The sequence below is a fragment of the Branchiostoma lanceolatum genome, chromosome 10, assembly GCF_035083965.1.
Source record: "Branchiostoma lanceolatum isolate klBraLanc5 chromosome 10, klBraLanc5.hap2, whole genome shotgun sequence".
Taxonomy (NCBI): domain Eukaryota; kingdom Metazoa; phylum Chordata; class Leptocardii; order Amphioxiformes; family Branchiostomatidae; genus Branchiostoma; species Branchiostoma lanceolatum.
This window is the reverse complement of record NC_089731.1, coordinates 267,367-282,926: the sequence shown is the minus strand read 5'-3', so window position 1 is coordinate 282,926 and position 15,560 is coordinate 267,367. Positions and strand designations below refer to the sequence as shown.

Sequence of the window (15,560 nt, the reverse complement as noted above, 5' to 3'; positions counted from 1 at the left end):
GGCGACCATGATGCCAAACCTGTCAGTACGTCACAAATAGTGGCACCTTAGTTGTAAGTTATCATATTCTTATGTATGTATATAAGTTATGTATATTTCACAGGTAGGGACTTCCTGATTCAGTACGTCCTTCTACAGGACGCTACACCTTGTGAACTTGACTTGAAGCGTCGTTGACTGACGTTGACGCACCTGTATTTGCGTCTGGCATTGTTTGACGCCACAACTAGTCGTAAAGGTCCCGTGTATCAGGTGCGTTCAGGTGAACAACCTCGAAATGGAAGCTGAACTTGAAATGGAAGCTGACGCCTGTGTTGTTGTGAGCGGGCTCCCGGACGGCGTGAACAGCTGGGCGCTGAGGGAGCATTTCCGGACTGGGAACGGTGACTCCGGAATAAAACAGCTGGTCACGTTTCCAAAACTAGGAACTGCACTGGTAGAGGTCCTGACGCCGGAAGGTGCGTACATTTATTTTTGCCAAACTTGGGCTGGGATAACGTTCGATACGGGTATTCCTGTCCGTTTCTTTGTTCAGAATGATGAAACAATAGAAACTCTCTCAAATTACACTTCGTAACACCACTCAACAATTACAAAATATAGTTAGAACATATTCATACCGCTAGTTAAGTATTTTGGAAAATGTTTGTTTTTGAAATATATATCCACCCCAATTTTTCCCGTCAACGAAGAATGAAGCGTTTTGTTGACACTATCAACATCACGACAAAGATCTGAGTTTTAAGTCATGTCGACATCGTTCCTGTAGACGCTGCCGACGTGCTGGCAAACGGGGCACATGTGCAGGTGAGAGCGCTGCGGTCAGTGATTCCTAAACATGAAGACGTGACAATCCAGCCGGGATTGACGGGGGTGTGGACGGTAATTGGCGACCTGTGGACATTCCTAGAATCTCTGCCTCGTCCGCGTGATCACGTTGAACAGAAACTCGAATCAGGTAAATGGATGTTTTTATCATATGGACGTTAGATTTCACATTTCAGAGTTTCCTAGCCTTTCCTGAACGACCCACCATTAATGCAGAATGCAAGCAAGAGACGGACCGTGTAACAAAGGTCATCACGATCTCGTCATGATTGCGAAACAAGATCAGTAAAATTTGTTTAAAAAATAGAGGAGTCCCCTGACAAAACCTACACCAACAAGCGCAGGTCCCGCGACTAACGTTAGAAGGTCTGTGCATGATGCCTGGTGAAGTTACGTTTTATCCAGTAGAAGTGATTAACTGTTAAATAAATTAACTGTTAAATAATAAACCCATTATGCCGCTCTACTTTACAAATGTTAGAACTAACTTGTTTATTGCTCCATACCCGGTGAGGGTACATTTTATCCAGTAGAAATGATTAACTGTTAACTGATTATCGCCTTTTACCGTTCGACTTCACTACTATTAAAACAATCTATCTTGTTTATTTCTCCAGGCGCATCTTGGGAGTCAATGGGAATTGATGACGTGGCTGACCTCGGTATGGATGCAGACGCCTGTGTTGTTGTGAGTGGGCTTCCGGGTTATGTGAACAACTACATGTTTCACATTTGGATCAGTCAGGCAGAATGCATAAGACAAGCGGCCGTGTTTCCTGCAACAGGAACCGCTCTGATGGAGTTCTTCACGCCAGAGTGTAAGTAAACACATGTGTATCCAACAAGTGTACATCAGATAAAGATAACGCTATTATAACAGGTCCAAGTTTTTAATCATATTGCGCGGATTTTCATAATTAGTTCCTCGGTGAATATTGTGTCCTAATTTCCACTGAGACGTCAAAAGGAGGTAGCATACATTTAAGACAAAACCTCTCATATCTCGGCCAGGCTGAGGTTGAAATCAACGTGTATAATGTATTGTGCATGTTCTTACAATGGGTATTGATATTGTTAAGTTCAACTGTTAAACAAATGTTCATCTTGTCGTTCTTATGGCATATCGTTCATACAGGGGCTGACAACTTTCTCGCACACCAGAACCGACTGTTTGAAGAGACAGGGCTGCGAGCAAAAAATCTGACGCATCTGTTTTCTCCAAACGACAACGCGACAACCTCACAGAGACAGCTGTCTCAGCTCAAGCAACAACTGGAGTCCGCCAAACAGAACCTGAGGAACAAAGAACAACAGCTTCAGAGTATGCTGACAGAAAACGAGCGCCTAAAGACTGTGCATCTGCGCGAAAAAACACACCTGAAGAATGAGCTAACGCGTGAAAAACAAGCAAAAGGATGTGCACTCAACCAGTGTCAGAGGCTGGAACAAGGCAACATGCATCTAACGAGCCAGATAGAAGATGACAAGAAGGAGATAGAACGACTGAAGAAGCGGATCGCCTCTGCATCAAACGAGATCAGCCGTTCCCGCGAGATGCTGACCAGCAACGAACAACAACTTCAGCGCGTGACGACAGAAAACGAAGGCCTCATGACTACGCTCAGACGTGAGGAGGAAGCCAAACGAAGCTCTTTTGCCCTGCGTCGGAAACTGGAAGAAGAAAACGTTCATCTTAACAACCAGGCAGAAGCTTACAAAAGGGAGAATAAACGGCTGAAAACCCAGGCAGAGGCCGACAAGACTGAAAAGGAACGGCTGAAGGAGCAAATCAGCATTTTGTACGAGATGAGCCGAGATCCACGTGGGGTTGTCAACCGCGATGGGACCGAAGAAGATACAGGTGAGGGTTAAGGATCAGAAAATAGATGGATAGAAAAATAGATCGTACATGTAGCTAATCATTTTACATAAACTCTGTTGCTAAGTTACTTATTTACACTTGCATATCTTCCATATGTACGTGTGTTGTGTGCTAATTGTCGTGCCTGTACAAATCGGCGTGGCCCATCGCAACCTACTTTTCTTCAATAATTTCAGACGCCAGGAGGCATTTCCATTTCATCAAGGAAAACGTGACCGCTGAGTGGAAGGACCTGGCTGTAAAGTTAGGACTGAGCTGGGCTGACGTCACCAACATTGAGGGCAGGAACAGAGATGACAAGTCTCGCTGCTGGGACGCGCTACAGGAGTGGCGGAAACGCAAAGGAGAAGAGGCCACCATAGATGTTCTCATGGAGGCTCTTGAGGACCTTGAACTGACGAGTGTTGTGGATGGACTGAAGACCAAGTATCAAGGTAATAGATGCATAATTTTCTCTTTCACAAAAGTACTGACCTTTTTAAACCTATCAATCAAAGAGATACCAGCTATTAAGTATGTGCATGTGACATAGATACAATGCATCAAAGAGTAATGAATTGCAATTTTCTTACAGGGCCTAAGTTGTCGACACATTGTTCTGAGTGACCAACCAGAGACAACAGCAATGGGGGTACACATAGAGGTTAATGTCACGACTACCGTTACCTTACTTTGTTTACTAAAGTCGTTTACAAGTAATGTATTAAGCAGTTGAGTATAAAGCACTGCGTTACTATGAATATTCCAAGAGTCTCAATCATTAACATTTTATTGTTGCATAACATATATGATCCTATTACTAGCTCGCAGGTAGCATTGGCTTCAAATAATTATGTTTAGAGGTCTTTTTTTAATTCAGGCTGGGTTCATTGATGTTTATGTACAGTTCCCCCAACTTTGAACGATACGACATTCATACTGTATCACGATTTGGGGGTAAACTTCGTTAGGCCTATTTCTCAGATATCTAAAGATGTCAGAGGTTTAATTAAAATGATATTGTCGATGCTATATATGATAGCTTTAGCCACTGCTTTGTTTGATTATTGCATTTTCATATTAATAAGGATAATAGACGTAGAAAACAAAACAACGTACCAAAACAAATAAATCATAATTATACTACACATGAAATGAACAGAAACTGCATGTAAATCATGTATATTATTGAATCTGTCTTAATCTGTTAATTACAATTCACATTCAGACAAGAATTCAAGTTGTAATAAACCGATCACAATCATAAATGTCTTGACATACATCAATGTCTCACTCAAGATGTTGTTGCTTACTATTTAGTGCCTAGTAGCACATATTACAGCACGTTTCCTTGCTAGAAAGTAGTAGTGGACAATATCAAGTCAACCGTACACATTCATGCCACATCTTCAGAAAGGACGCTGTTGCCGCATAGTCCCCGTGTAGTACTATAAACAAGCCCAGACTAACAAACAAACAAACCCAAGTTTCCTTGATGTTTCATTGACAGGGTATATTTATGCAAAGAGGGCTCGCTATGCCTTCCCATTATGCCTCAATATACCTGTAGATAAATAGATAAGATTAGACAAAAACAAACATACCTGCAGGTCCAGTGCTTTCTTCTCCTCCTCAAGTTCCAGCCTGCTCCTCTCCTCCAGCTGCTCCTGCTCCATCTGTGCCATCCGCCGCTCCTTCTCCAGCCTCTTCAGTAGGGTTTCCAGCTCCTCTCGCTGGTTTTTGGCATGCCGGTATCTTAGGAGATATCAGTGAATAGAAATGCTCTTTGTACACACCCGAGTGTTAATAAGCCCATTCGTAGTTCCGACTACGCATGTGCAGTGTCAAAGGTAAAGGCCCCTGAGACGTATACAAAACCCGTCTGGGCATTGTTATGCAAATCTAGGCAATGTCCAGACGAGAACTGTTTACAAGCCAGGGGCCTTCACCTTTGACACTGCACATGCGTAGTCGGAATTACGAATGGGCTTATTTGGGAACGCATCTATTAGCAGTGACACCTATGCTGCAGTGCAATGTGAGCAAGTCAGCAGCAAATGGCAAGGATCTCTTCGTTCATGTCAATAGCATCCTTTGGCTTCTTTGATTCCGCTTTAAATTCCTACACGAATTCATCAACATGATTTTGATCTGTTGTCCGACTGACTAGTAATACTGCGTCATTATTTCTCTTATCACTATGGTAACACTACAACAAAAACAGACATGTTCTCACAAACATAAACAGTAAACATATAAACTACTCTGTATAGCTCTTTATCCACAACGTCGAAAACTGATCATCCACGATCCAACATATTCAAAAAGGCTATAAACGAAAGCTTTTTAAACCGTGTTCTGATTATGAAATCATATGGAAACCCTATCTCCTTACCTCTTCCGCCATTCCTTCGACAGGCCTTGTAACTGCGTGTAGTTGTCGTCCTCTGTGTCTGGTATTTTGGCGTCCGTAGTGTCGTCCATGGCAGTAGGCCTGTTTAACACTATTCCGTTGAAATGATTTTCCCGTCGCTCACGGAAGGGCAAACGTTGGCGTCAACAGTGTGCAGAGTATAGAGTGAAATACCACAGAGATGAGGAAACCCGAAGCGGTCTTTTCATAGGTCGAAAATCTCCCCCATTCAACAGTACATAAACGGCGCACCACCTTCATGAATTAATTATGTAAAGTAAACATTGGATTCTTTATTCACGTAAAAGAGCTTACATGAGGATTTGCGCTACGCTACAAATTGTGTATCACATTCAGTCCTTTCTTTAGTCTTTCAATAAAAAGGAAAGACACCGATGGAAGTGTAAGAGGGGATAATGGCAGCTTAGTATCTCCTCTATCTCCATTTTCCTTACGAACAACAGCGCTCGCTTTTTGCAACACGTCGTCTATGAATATTTCATGGCTAAAGGATACCACTACTAATGCATTTTCCATGATAAAGCCTCAAAGCTAGTCAAAAAGATATCTGTAGACGAAACTTGTCACCGGTGGTATCGTAGCAACGTGTACTTGTTGTAGCGTTTCGGTCACCGATGTTATCATTGTAGGATGTGATTGTCAAGTTACACGTTTCCAAAACCTCAAAAAACTCTAAGACTGAATGTTTATGAAAATGCTGATAAATAATGATAGAAATTAATAATATGTAGAATTGAATTAAACAATACTACTACTACGTAGAGATGAAGGAAGCAGTAAGTGAGAAAAACACTCAACACCTGGGCCCTACATGGCCAAGAACCGCTCGACAGAGGAAAACTTGGAGTCTGACAAGGGAGGGTTCCTCCAAAGGAGTGATGATACCCTGGAATGATGACTACAACGTAACGACAATCCTTTTTTGGATCTATTAATAACTTGTGAGTCAGCGATATGATTATCTCATTTTATTCAAGTATCTTAGCAACCCCGACAAAATGAACTGGCAAAACGATTATTGCAACGTGTAGAATGCGTCAGCGAAGCAAAACCTCAGAGATAAGTAGTCAAGCATCTTTATTTAGCTTATTGTATGGCGTAATGCAATATTTATCTCTGCAATGGCCTGAGCACTTCATGTAGGCTACAGTTTGTTAAGAATTTCTTCGGGAAAGTCATAATTAGTTTCATGTACATGAAAAAACATTATTGAATAAGACACAGAAATCTATGATCCTTCAAGAATCATCCTACCGCAACTAGTGTCTCTTCAAACATAACATTATGATAATTCCATCTGCTTAAAACTCATCTACAGATATAAACAAATAATCTGATTCAGATATAGACATTCTCGTACAACAATTCCGTCGTGACTTATTCTTCAATTACTATGTGTCTTAATCATATCAAAAATAGCAACTTTTACATGCAACCATTTCAGCCAAAAGACTTTCCATTATATTGCACTACAAATCCACCCAAATAGTTTGAATCGATCCCTTAGAGGCAGCAGACAGTCTTGCAGACCCTCTGGGAACCTTTGTAGACGTTTTCCCTTTGCCTGACAGCTTGGATTGTCTGGGAGATAACGCGTGATTTTGCGTCAATGACATGCCCTTTGACCTGTCGTAAAACTGTGAGGCTTTACGACACTTGAGGATTCTCCTCAGCTCCCCGAGCTCTCGACTGTTCAGGTCAACAAGAACCTGCAGGTGAGTCAAGTTGTCCAAGAGTTCCTGCTGTGCTTGAGGAGAGATTCCCGCCGTGAGAGAGTCTTCTACGTCGTCTAGCGTCTCGGCTAGTTCCCTGCGCTGTTTGGACACATTCACACAAATCTGCCGTACGGTATGCGAGACGTTTGTCTTCGCCATGTCTGCGCGCGTTCCCACCTTCTCCGTGTCCAGTTTCTGCACGATAAGATGGACTGGGTACAGCTTCTCATCCATATACGTCACAGTCTGCTGTATGTCTCGTATCTGCTCGAAAACCATGCAGAACTCTCTTTTCATATCGCCTACTTTCTCTTCTACCTCAGACACGATGCGTGTGTTCTCCTGGTGTGCTTTCTCGTACAGATTCACCAAGTCCATCTCTTGCCATGCAAACTCAGCCTTCAGCTTCGTGTTGTCCATCTGAAGCTGACTCCGGAGATCCTTCAGTTCCGACTCGAAGGATTGCCGCAACGTTTCCAACTTTGCATCGTCCGCACCTTTCTTCTCCACCTCACCAATGACGGCATCATGCAGCCTCATCGCGCGGTCTCTCTCCTCCTCCCACCTGAACTCGTACCTGTGCCAAAAAAAATGTTACTCAATCAGCTGATCAGATTTTGAAAACGTCAGACGTTTCAGATGACATGCCGCACCTTTCTTCAGTGACTAAACAAAAGCTGTAGTCCAACGTGCACCTAACTAGAAACTATGAATTGCTATGTTAATGAGGCGAAGACAAATCTTAGACAGTTGAATATGAAACAAAAAAATAAGACAAAGTCATGACAACGTTGATGCTGATTATACTCGTACCTCTTCGTCTGTTTCTCCAGAAACTTTCTCCTTGATCGATTCTGCGTGCCTTCCTCTTCTGCCATCTTGCACAGCTGTTCTGTCATGGTTGCCGCCTTAGCAGACATCCGCCAGAGCTGGCACACTCTTCTCTTCTTCCTGTCCATCAAAGTACGTTTCTGTTCGCTCTCCTCTTTCAGCTCATCCTCGAGTTTCTGCCTGTCCTTTGTGAAGTTATCCGTGTCCTTTCTGCGCATGGCCCGCTCGTAATCGATCTGGAAGTTCAGCTCGGCGAGTTTCTTTGTCGGCCACAAAGATTTCTTCAACCCGCTGATCAGCTCCGTAAGCTTTGTGATCTTCACTTCGTACTTGTCGGACTGCGCCTTAAGAACCTCCTTCTCGTGTTGTCTGGAATGATATAAAAGCAATGGCAGACACTCAAAATTCAATCTTTGTTAAAAAAACTCAAGCGTGATTGATAACTGCAAAAGGTATATTTGGGAGAGAGTGATAGAGAAAGAGAGTGATAGAGAAAGAGAGAGGGAGAGAGAGAGAGAGAGAGAGAGAGAGATCAGGGGTAGCTGTATCTTAAAACAATTTCTCCATTATCTGTAATGATAAGAATAAGGAGGAAACGAAGGATCTGTTACTAAGACGCAGACTATACGACAGACAATACACCATTGTTAATTTCTTCACGTGCACATTCTCCACACCCATCCCTTTGTTGTTCTCTCTTCCAGAGCTGCTTCTGTCTTACATTTAAAACTCTTGCATACAATCATGCATCAGCAGATAGGAGTACCGTGGCAAACACTGTCTATTATGCCGCTTTACAATATAACATCCATCTTACATGCCATTTCAAAAAAAATCTTGCAACGCATGTTCGTTGAGTAGACTTGACACTTTTGATCCAATTTCTCTGATAAAGAAAACTTTTGTTTTCGGGCATACATTTTCCAAATGAATTTTATTGATTTATCCTGAATGCAGTATCATTGAAAAACGAATGACGTATTAAAATAAGCTAATGATAAAGCGAACTATGGAAAACTCAAGGAAGAAAGGAATGAATATGTAATCCTTACCTGTGTTCTTCTTGCATCTTCAGCTGTTTCCTTAAGAAGTCTTCCTCCATCTCCTTCCTCTTCTTGGCGGCCGCCTTGAGCTCCAGACTGGCGTTCTCGTACTTCTGCCGCCACTTCCGGGCAGCGACCATCAGGTGATGGATCTGCTCGGCTTGCCTCGCCTCCGAGTCCGAGGACACCCCGGCCATCGACCCGGTAACTGGAAAAACATGGAAGTAGCCGTTAGAGATAGTTATAGGGGGGTGAGGTGGTGGATCTGCTCGGCCTGCCTCGCCTCCGAGTCCGAGGACACTCCGGCCATCGACCCGGTAACTGGAACAACATGGAAGTAGCCGTTACGGACTGTGGGGAGGGGGGGGGGGCATGAGGTTATGGATCTGCTCGGCCTGCCTCGCCTCTGAGTCCAAGGACACCCCGGCCATCGACCCGGTAACTGGAAAAACATGGAAGTAGCCGTTAGAGATAGTTTTAGGGGGGTGAGGTGGTGGATTCGCTCGGCCTGCCTCGCCTCCGAGTCCGAGGACACTCTGGCCATTGACCCGGTAACTTGAAAAACATGGAAATAACCGTTACGGACTGTTTTAGAGGGGGGGCACGAGGTGGTGGATTTGCTCGGCCTGCCTCGCCTCTGAGTCCGATGATACTTCTGCCACCGACCCGGTAACTGGTGCGACAATGGATCCACCATTAGCATACACGCTGCAGCTATATACATGTATATGGGTTTCTATTACACTGATCTCAGTGTCAATGAAGCACAGTCAAACATGGTCTCCGCCTCTACACAAGGACAACCTGGCCATTTTTCGGTGGTCAGGTTTGACCTCACTAGACAGCACGTTAACTCTTCTGTATCCTTTGTACTTCGTAATCCTACCTCCTCCTTTTAACGAAATATAGCAGTCATATTGGTCTCATCTTTCCCTTAGTCTAGCTATTTGCACCACAGGAGATCTGACAACCAGAATGAAGGAGAAAAACAACAACACATAGCCATAAGCACTGTGTTACTATGGCTAAGCACACAGTCACTTGTGCCAGCACACTTACTCACCCGAGCCGGCCGGCGTGGACACTCGGCTTCCCCTGCGGCTCGACAGCGCCGACATCACGGCGCTCATGCTGGTGCTGGTCGGTCTTCAACACGCCGCAGCGACGCCCTAATTGTTGGCCTTCCTTCTGAGAGAAAGGACAGCAATCTCCTGTACTTCAGCACACCACAGTGATACCCCACATGTCGGAATTCCTTCTGAAAAAAAGGACAGTAATCCTCTGTACTGCAACACACCACCGCGACGCCCTATTCATCAACCTTCCTCACGAGATACTAGTAAATGACCGCAACCTCCTGTACTTCAGCACACCTCAGCGACGTCTTACTTGTCGGCCGTCCTTGTAGGAAAATATACGGCAATTTCTAGCAATGGAACTGTTCATCCAAGCGGGATAGCGCCTCACCTACTTGGTCCATGAGCCGAATGTTGGAGAAGTGAACCAACAGAAGACGATGGCACAAGGGTGTCCCTTCGGATGAGAGTATAAGAATCGCAACTCAAACGAAGATAGTTGTTGTTAAAATTAGTAGACTAAAAGCTCTTTTGGTCATGTTTTGTGGAAGAGGGCCGGAGTATTTGCCAGAAACAGAAACACTACTCTTCTAACGTAACTAGAAAATACCCCGCGCGCCTCTCCAGCGCAGATAGTGACCGTGTTTTGGTAGTGTTGTGGCCTCTGCGCGGTTGCTAGGGACAACGGAAAACGGATCAACACCCAGCGGTTTGGCATGATGCCCTCTGCGGGAGGAGCGGTTTGTTAATCTTTGTATTATGTTCCGGAATTCCTGTTGATGGGCCATGAGTGCGTGTCCCACTTATCGGACAAAAGTGGCATACCGGGTCTGTTTTCTTTCTAAATTTCAAAACAGGTAGGCAGGATATTTCTGTGGATTACTGAGCAATAATAGGTCGAACTGAATAATTTAGAGTGGATCTAGGGGTCCAGAATTGTAAGCAGTTGCGCAGCGTCTTCATAGTTTTTCTAAGGAAGATGTTTGTTTCCTTACGACGTCTTGACCTGCTCATGTCAAGGACACGCAAAGACGTTCGCTTCTCTACCGGTGCGGGTGGCGTTCGAGTCGTTTTTAAAAGCTTTCCTTTGTTCCCTGGAACGTTCAGATAACCTAACGTGCACACAATTAGATGTAGAAGAGTAAGCTATAAAATATCACTTTTTAGTAATATCCAAACAGTTCTATCTTGTATTTGCATGCCTTTGTGAAGCGTTATACACGTCTTTCTAGTGATACGCCTTTTCACTTCGCGCAAAAAAGTCGCACCAAATAAGCCAAAGCTATACACATGCTTAGAATCTAGCTGCTTGTTACAGTAATATCCCATTTCATGATGAACCTTTGAATAAGAAGCAACACCCGTTTATCCTACGCTATTTACATGTATAACATATAGGTGGGGCTACGGCAATGCGGGTAACACATCACCGCTTTAGGAGAATGATGTAAAAACCTATGGGATCTCAACTTTACTGGTACATTATTCTATACCATTGTAGTATGATAACACGCTCACCACTAGGGCTAACGGCCTAACGCACAGAGAAACCCAGCGACCACGTTGGGCTTTGTTATTCGCACGAACGTTCTGTAGTTAGGAAAGGAAAGGAAAAGGAAAGTAATCTCAATCCAGTTTTAGCTCACTGAAGAGCTAATCTTCCACTGGTCGTGACAGAGAAGACAGACGCTATGTACAGTATTTACAGGTTCATTGTACCAGGGAAATTCCCCTAGCACTTTTCGGATAGCACAATGAACAGTGGACCACGGCTTAACGTCCCGCCCTAAGGACTGCGATCTTTTCCGGTAGCGTGCATGTCGGGTGAGCAACACAGCCGGGATCGAACCCGGGGCTTCTAGTTCCAGAGGCAAGATCGCTAACCACTGGACTACGCACGCTACTGTAAAGTTACTTACAGCCCTTTCCCCCGACAAAGCTGCATCCATACCAAATACCATGGACATCCGCCGTTCCTTTGTTATGTTATCCTCTTTGAAAGATGTTGATAAAAACGCCCCTACAGTTCCAGGGGAAGCTATTACGGGCCCAAACCTACATCCTTCCCCCTTACATCAAAATGTATTTGCCACCATAAGATCAAGGCCATAGCACGTCCAGGACGGAAGATACAGAAACCGGAAGTTTTGCTGCAGTACCAAGGTCACATACCAGGGGGGCCAAATTGACGCTAACTTTCGTGTTATCAACACCTACTCACATCCCACATATCAAATATCATCACAGAGGTTATTAAGTTGTGCTGACCACAAACACACAGACACACACACACACATAGACATGCCCAAAACAATACCTCCACTTCTCGTGGAGGTAATAAACAAGGCATGTGATTTGTCTCGGGTACACCGGTCCCCAAGTCTTATCGACACAGGTATGATAAGGGACATATTTGTTTTATATCGACCTCCATCGGTCAATATTGACCAGGGTTAAATTCACAATTCATATGAATTGTCCAACTTATAGCAAAGAGAGAGATATGCTTTTACAGACTATTATTACTAAAACAAACTTCACCCTATCTGGTACACAGAGCGATATTTTCTATGTACTGTTGTCATGTCCGACTCCTATATCCATGTACATAGGTCAATTTCTCCATAAATCATTCGAAAAGCGAGACAGAATTACCCATACATGATTATATATTGTAACAAATACACTGGTTTCGAAAATATTTTGTACTTAGAATTGTAGGATAGATTAGCCTTGTAGTATTGTTGATTTCATGCCATACATTGTACCATGTACGATTGTTGAGCAATAAAGTTCACTAACGTTCACTTCACATCAAAGCTATATACAAATTTGGCTATGGTTAAACAGCCCTATACAAGGACGACATGTCACATGAAGGCACCTCTGTAAGCGGACTCAGGTCTGTTGCAAAGTTCTATTCTCTGAATCCGCTTTTCCTATCCGCTATGCATCAGTCTAGCTTCCCGGCAATTGCTCTACCCCCCCCCCCCCTCTAACGCATTGATAAGATATCTGATCGTAACAGGTCAAAGGTCTAACTCTATTGACACGACGAACAAAACTGCCAATCATTGTCACACAAGTAGGTGACCTCATTAAGACACTAGTAGTACTTAAACTGAGTAGGGTCATAGTATGACTATCTGAGACCGTTAGATTTGTTTTGAAAAGTCTTTCACCAGTTTTTGGTATTTTGCAAGAATATGAGAGTATATTATGAGTTTTAGAACAAGTTATAAGCAAGTTAAAAGCAAGAAGAAAGCGCAACTCAATTCAATTCAAGGACAGAGCACTTCCATAGTAGGATTCTGACATGTATTTATTTTTCATACAATTGAGCTACAATTTTACTGAAAGAACATCTTTGCATTATAACATTATGCAAGCTGTAGACATCATTGTATCTGCTTACAACATGCTTTAAACACGGAAGAATTACCTTATCGGTAAAATGATCTTACAAAATTTATGATCGGCTGCCTCTTTCATTTGCGAGTGAAACTAGTATCTGCAATACCACTTGACATTAAAGTTATATACCTCTGGTAATATCTGCATCAGCTGGAGTCATCTAGACGTATAAACCATGTATGGTACCATGTATTCATGTCTACTAAAATGTTTACAAAATTATTGAATAGGATTATTTAGCTACAATGTCATCTTAAGACATGTGAAGATCTCCTAGTCTTCATTTGTTCATCAAAACTATCCATGAATTGTTCTTTCTAATTTGCTAATTCTAATCTGAGTAGATATCTTCTTTATCCCAGAAGTCACATTTCTCCTTGTTATAGTCATGAACAATGACGTTCTGATTAGTGGTGAAGTTCATGTTGGGGAAACGGTTCCCTTCGTTGTACCTGGGCCAGTTCAGGGGTTGTTTTAGGCCATTGCCTGTGCTGTGGACATGAGGACTGGGTTTGTTAGGGTCCCCCGTGTGTGCGAAGTTACCTGTGTTGTAGACATGCGGACTGAGTTTGTTGGGGTCCCCTGTATGTGCGAAGTTACCGTAGTGATAAGCCATGGAGTCGGCCAGGACTTGTTCGTCGGGGGTGAAGCTCAAGTTCACCAGTAAGGGCGTCTGAAACGCGAACGGGATGTCTTCGCCGTGACAGACGTGGCCCTGGCAGAAGGGAGAGGAGTGCCAGAACGTCTTAAAGGAAAAGGCGTGATCGAAGACGTACAGCCAGACGTCGCCTTGACCGCTGGTGACGACGCTTCGAATCGCATTTCGGGTCGGACAATTAAAAAGCCAGTCCGTCACCAGGACGGACAAAAACGGGCGGTAGTCTGATGTTTGCGGCGGGTTATATTCGTTAAGGACTGGCAGCGCTTTTGTACGTAGAAAGGCTAAAGTAGCCCCGTCCAACTCAAGTCTAGAAACGGGCTTATTAAAGGCACTATAAATGTAATAAACAGCCTCTTCTGCTACAGTGCCAATGATGAACGGTTTTCTCTGGAACTTCCCCTTTGCAAAACTATCTAAAGTTTGTCTCGGCAAAACATCACCGTCTACTGTTGGGCCCCATTGCATGAACCTCTGAAGGAGGTGAAAGGGGTTCGCGATGTAACTATCCACTTCATCCTGGGCGTGAAGAACTTCATCAGCCGACTTGGAGCGAAGGCACTTCATGTCCCCGGCAGAACAGTTCGCCAACTTGACAAAGTCCGTCCCGAATCGAACCGCTTCGAACTGAGTCTTGTGAGAGATGGAGAACGGCACGCTCAGCATGATGCCCTGGTGGAACAGGTGCGCCGCCCTGTCGGATGTCAGCAGAACTGCAACCGAATCTGACCCGGAGCTCTGTCCGAAAATCGTCACTTTGTCCTTGTCTCCGCCGAAGTCAGCGATGTTCTGTTGGACCCACTTTAGCGCCTCCATCTGATCTAAGGTTCCATAGTTCCCCCTGGCGTCGTCTTCCCCCTCACCGGTCACCAGAAAGCCGAAAGCCCCGAGCCTGTAGTTGGTCGTCACGACGACAGTGTTGGTTTTGTTGGCCAAAATCCGCCCATCATATATTATAGCACCGCCAGTGCCGAACCTGTAATTTCCGCCATGGAACCAACACATAACAGGCAGCCTGGCAGTTGAGTTCAGAGCGGATCTGGGCACGAAGACGTTCAGGTACAGACAGTCTTCGCTCTGCGTTCGGTTTTTGTCACGGTTGCAGGTGTGCTGCCAGTCGGTGCCGGTCGGTCCGCACCCCGGCTGTCGGCACGCCGGACCCGGTACCGTACCGTCTCGGACTGCGGGCGCCCAGGACGCGTTGTGCGCCCGAGGAGGCTTCCAGCGCAGCGCGCCTACCGGAGGGACCCCGAACGGGAGCCCGAGGAAGATGGCCCCCTCCTCCGCGTACATGCCCCGCACGGCTCCATACCGCGTGTTCACGATCGGACCGTCCGGTTCCGTCGGTCGGGCGGCGAGCCCAACGGAAACAACGGCTGCGAAGACCAAGAGCTGGGAGACCGTTGCTGTCGCCATGCTTAGATGACGCTTGACTGCAGGCTGACGTCAGGTGACAGCATGTTGCCTTCTTCACCCGAGTGCCCTTCCGGACCCTTAGCAGATTAAGACTGTTTAATTTAGCACTCTTATCATTGTGACAAATTAACACAGAGGACGACACTAGGAAAAGGCGTCAACATGTTGTTTTCTTCACTCGAGTACCTTTTGGACCCGTACCAGATCAAAGAGTGTTTAATTTAGCACTCTTATCGTTGTTGACCAATCAACACAGAGGACGACACTAAAGAAGTACACAAACC

General features: G+C 44.6%; 3 protein-coding genes across 3 annotated transcripts; 1 reads left to right on the top strand and 2 right to left on the bottom strand.

The window, feature by feature from the left end:
• Nucleotides 1-277: 277 nt before the first annotated feature.
• Nucleotides 278-3,687, top strand: LOC136443767 (myosin-2 heavy chain-like). The gene is made up of 6 exons (XM_066441130.1): nt 278-458; nt 770-958; nt 1,446-1,646; nt 1,964-2,689; nt 2,887-3,144; nt 3,285-3,687. Exons 1-6 carry the CDS (start codon nt 278-280, stop codon nt 3,314-3,316), a joined length of 1,587 nt encoding a protein of 528 aa, XP_066297227.1. The 3' UTR covers nt 3,317-3,687.
• A 2,905-nt stretch (nt 3,688-6,592) lies between these two features.
• On the bottom strand, nt 6,593-9,023 carry LOC136443766 (golgin subfamily A member 6-like protein 22). Its single transcript, XM_066441128.1, has 3 exons — nt 8,722-9,023; nt 7,646-8,038; nt 6,593-7,415 (listed from the first exon to the last, which is right to left on the bottom strand). Exons 1-3 carry the CDS (start codon nt 8,907-8,909, stop codon nt 6,593-6,595), a joined length of 1,404 nt encoding a protein of 467 aa, XP_066297225.1. The 5' UTR covers nt 8,910-9,023.
• A 4,510-nt stretch (nt 9,024-13,533) lies between these two features.
• LOC136443765 (cAMP-regulated D2 protein-like) lies at nt 13,534-15,276 on the bottom strand. The gene has a single exon (XM_066441127.1). The coding sequence runs from the start codon at nt 15,274-15,276 to the stop codon at nt 13,534-13,536; it is 1,743 nt and encodes a 580-aa protein (XP_066297224.1).
• Between the last annotated feature and the right edge of the window lie 284 nt (nt 15,277-15,560).

Bases quoted from the DNA above. Each gene is read 5' to 3' on its own strand.
- LOC136443767 (XM_066441130.1), top strand. From the start codon at position 278: ATGGAAGCTGAACTTGAAATGGAAGCTGACGCCTGTGTTGTTGTGAGC. The intron at 459-769 runs GTGCGTACATTT...TCGTTCCTGTAG, and splicing joins AGAGGTCCTGACGCCGGAAG to ACGCTGCCGACGTGCTGGCA. The intron at 3,145-3,284 runs GTAATAGATGCA...ATTTTCTTACAG, and splicing joins ACTGAAGACCAAGTATCAAG to GGCCTAAGTTGTCGACACAT.
- LOC136443766 (XM_066441128.1), bottom strand. From the start codon at position 8,909: ATGGCCGGGGTGTCCTCGGACTCGGAGGCGAGGCAAGCCGAGCAGATC. The intron at 8,039-8,721 runs GTAAGGATTACA...ATATCATTCCAG, and splicing joins AAGATGCAAGAAGAACACAG to ACAACACGAGAAGGAGGTTC. The intron at 7,416-7,645 runs GTATAATCAGCA...TTTTTGGCACAG, and splicing joins AAACAGACGAAGAGGTACGA to GTACGAGTTCAGGTGGGAGG.
- LOC136443765 (XM_066441127.1), bottom strand. From the start codon at position 15,276: ATGGCGACAGCAACGGTCTCCCAGCTCTTGGTCTTCGCAGCCGTTGTT.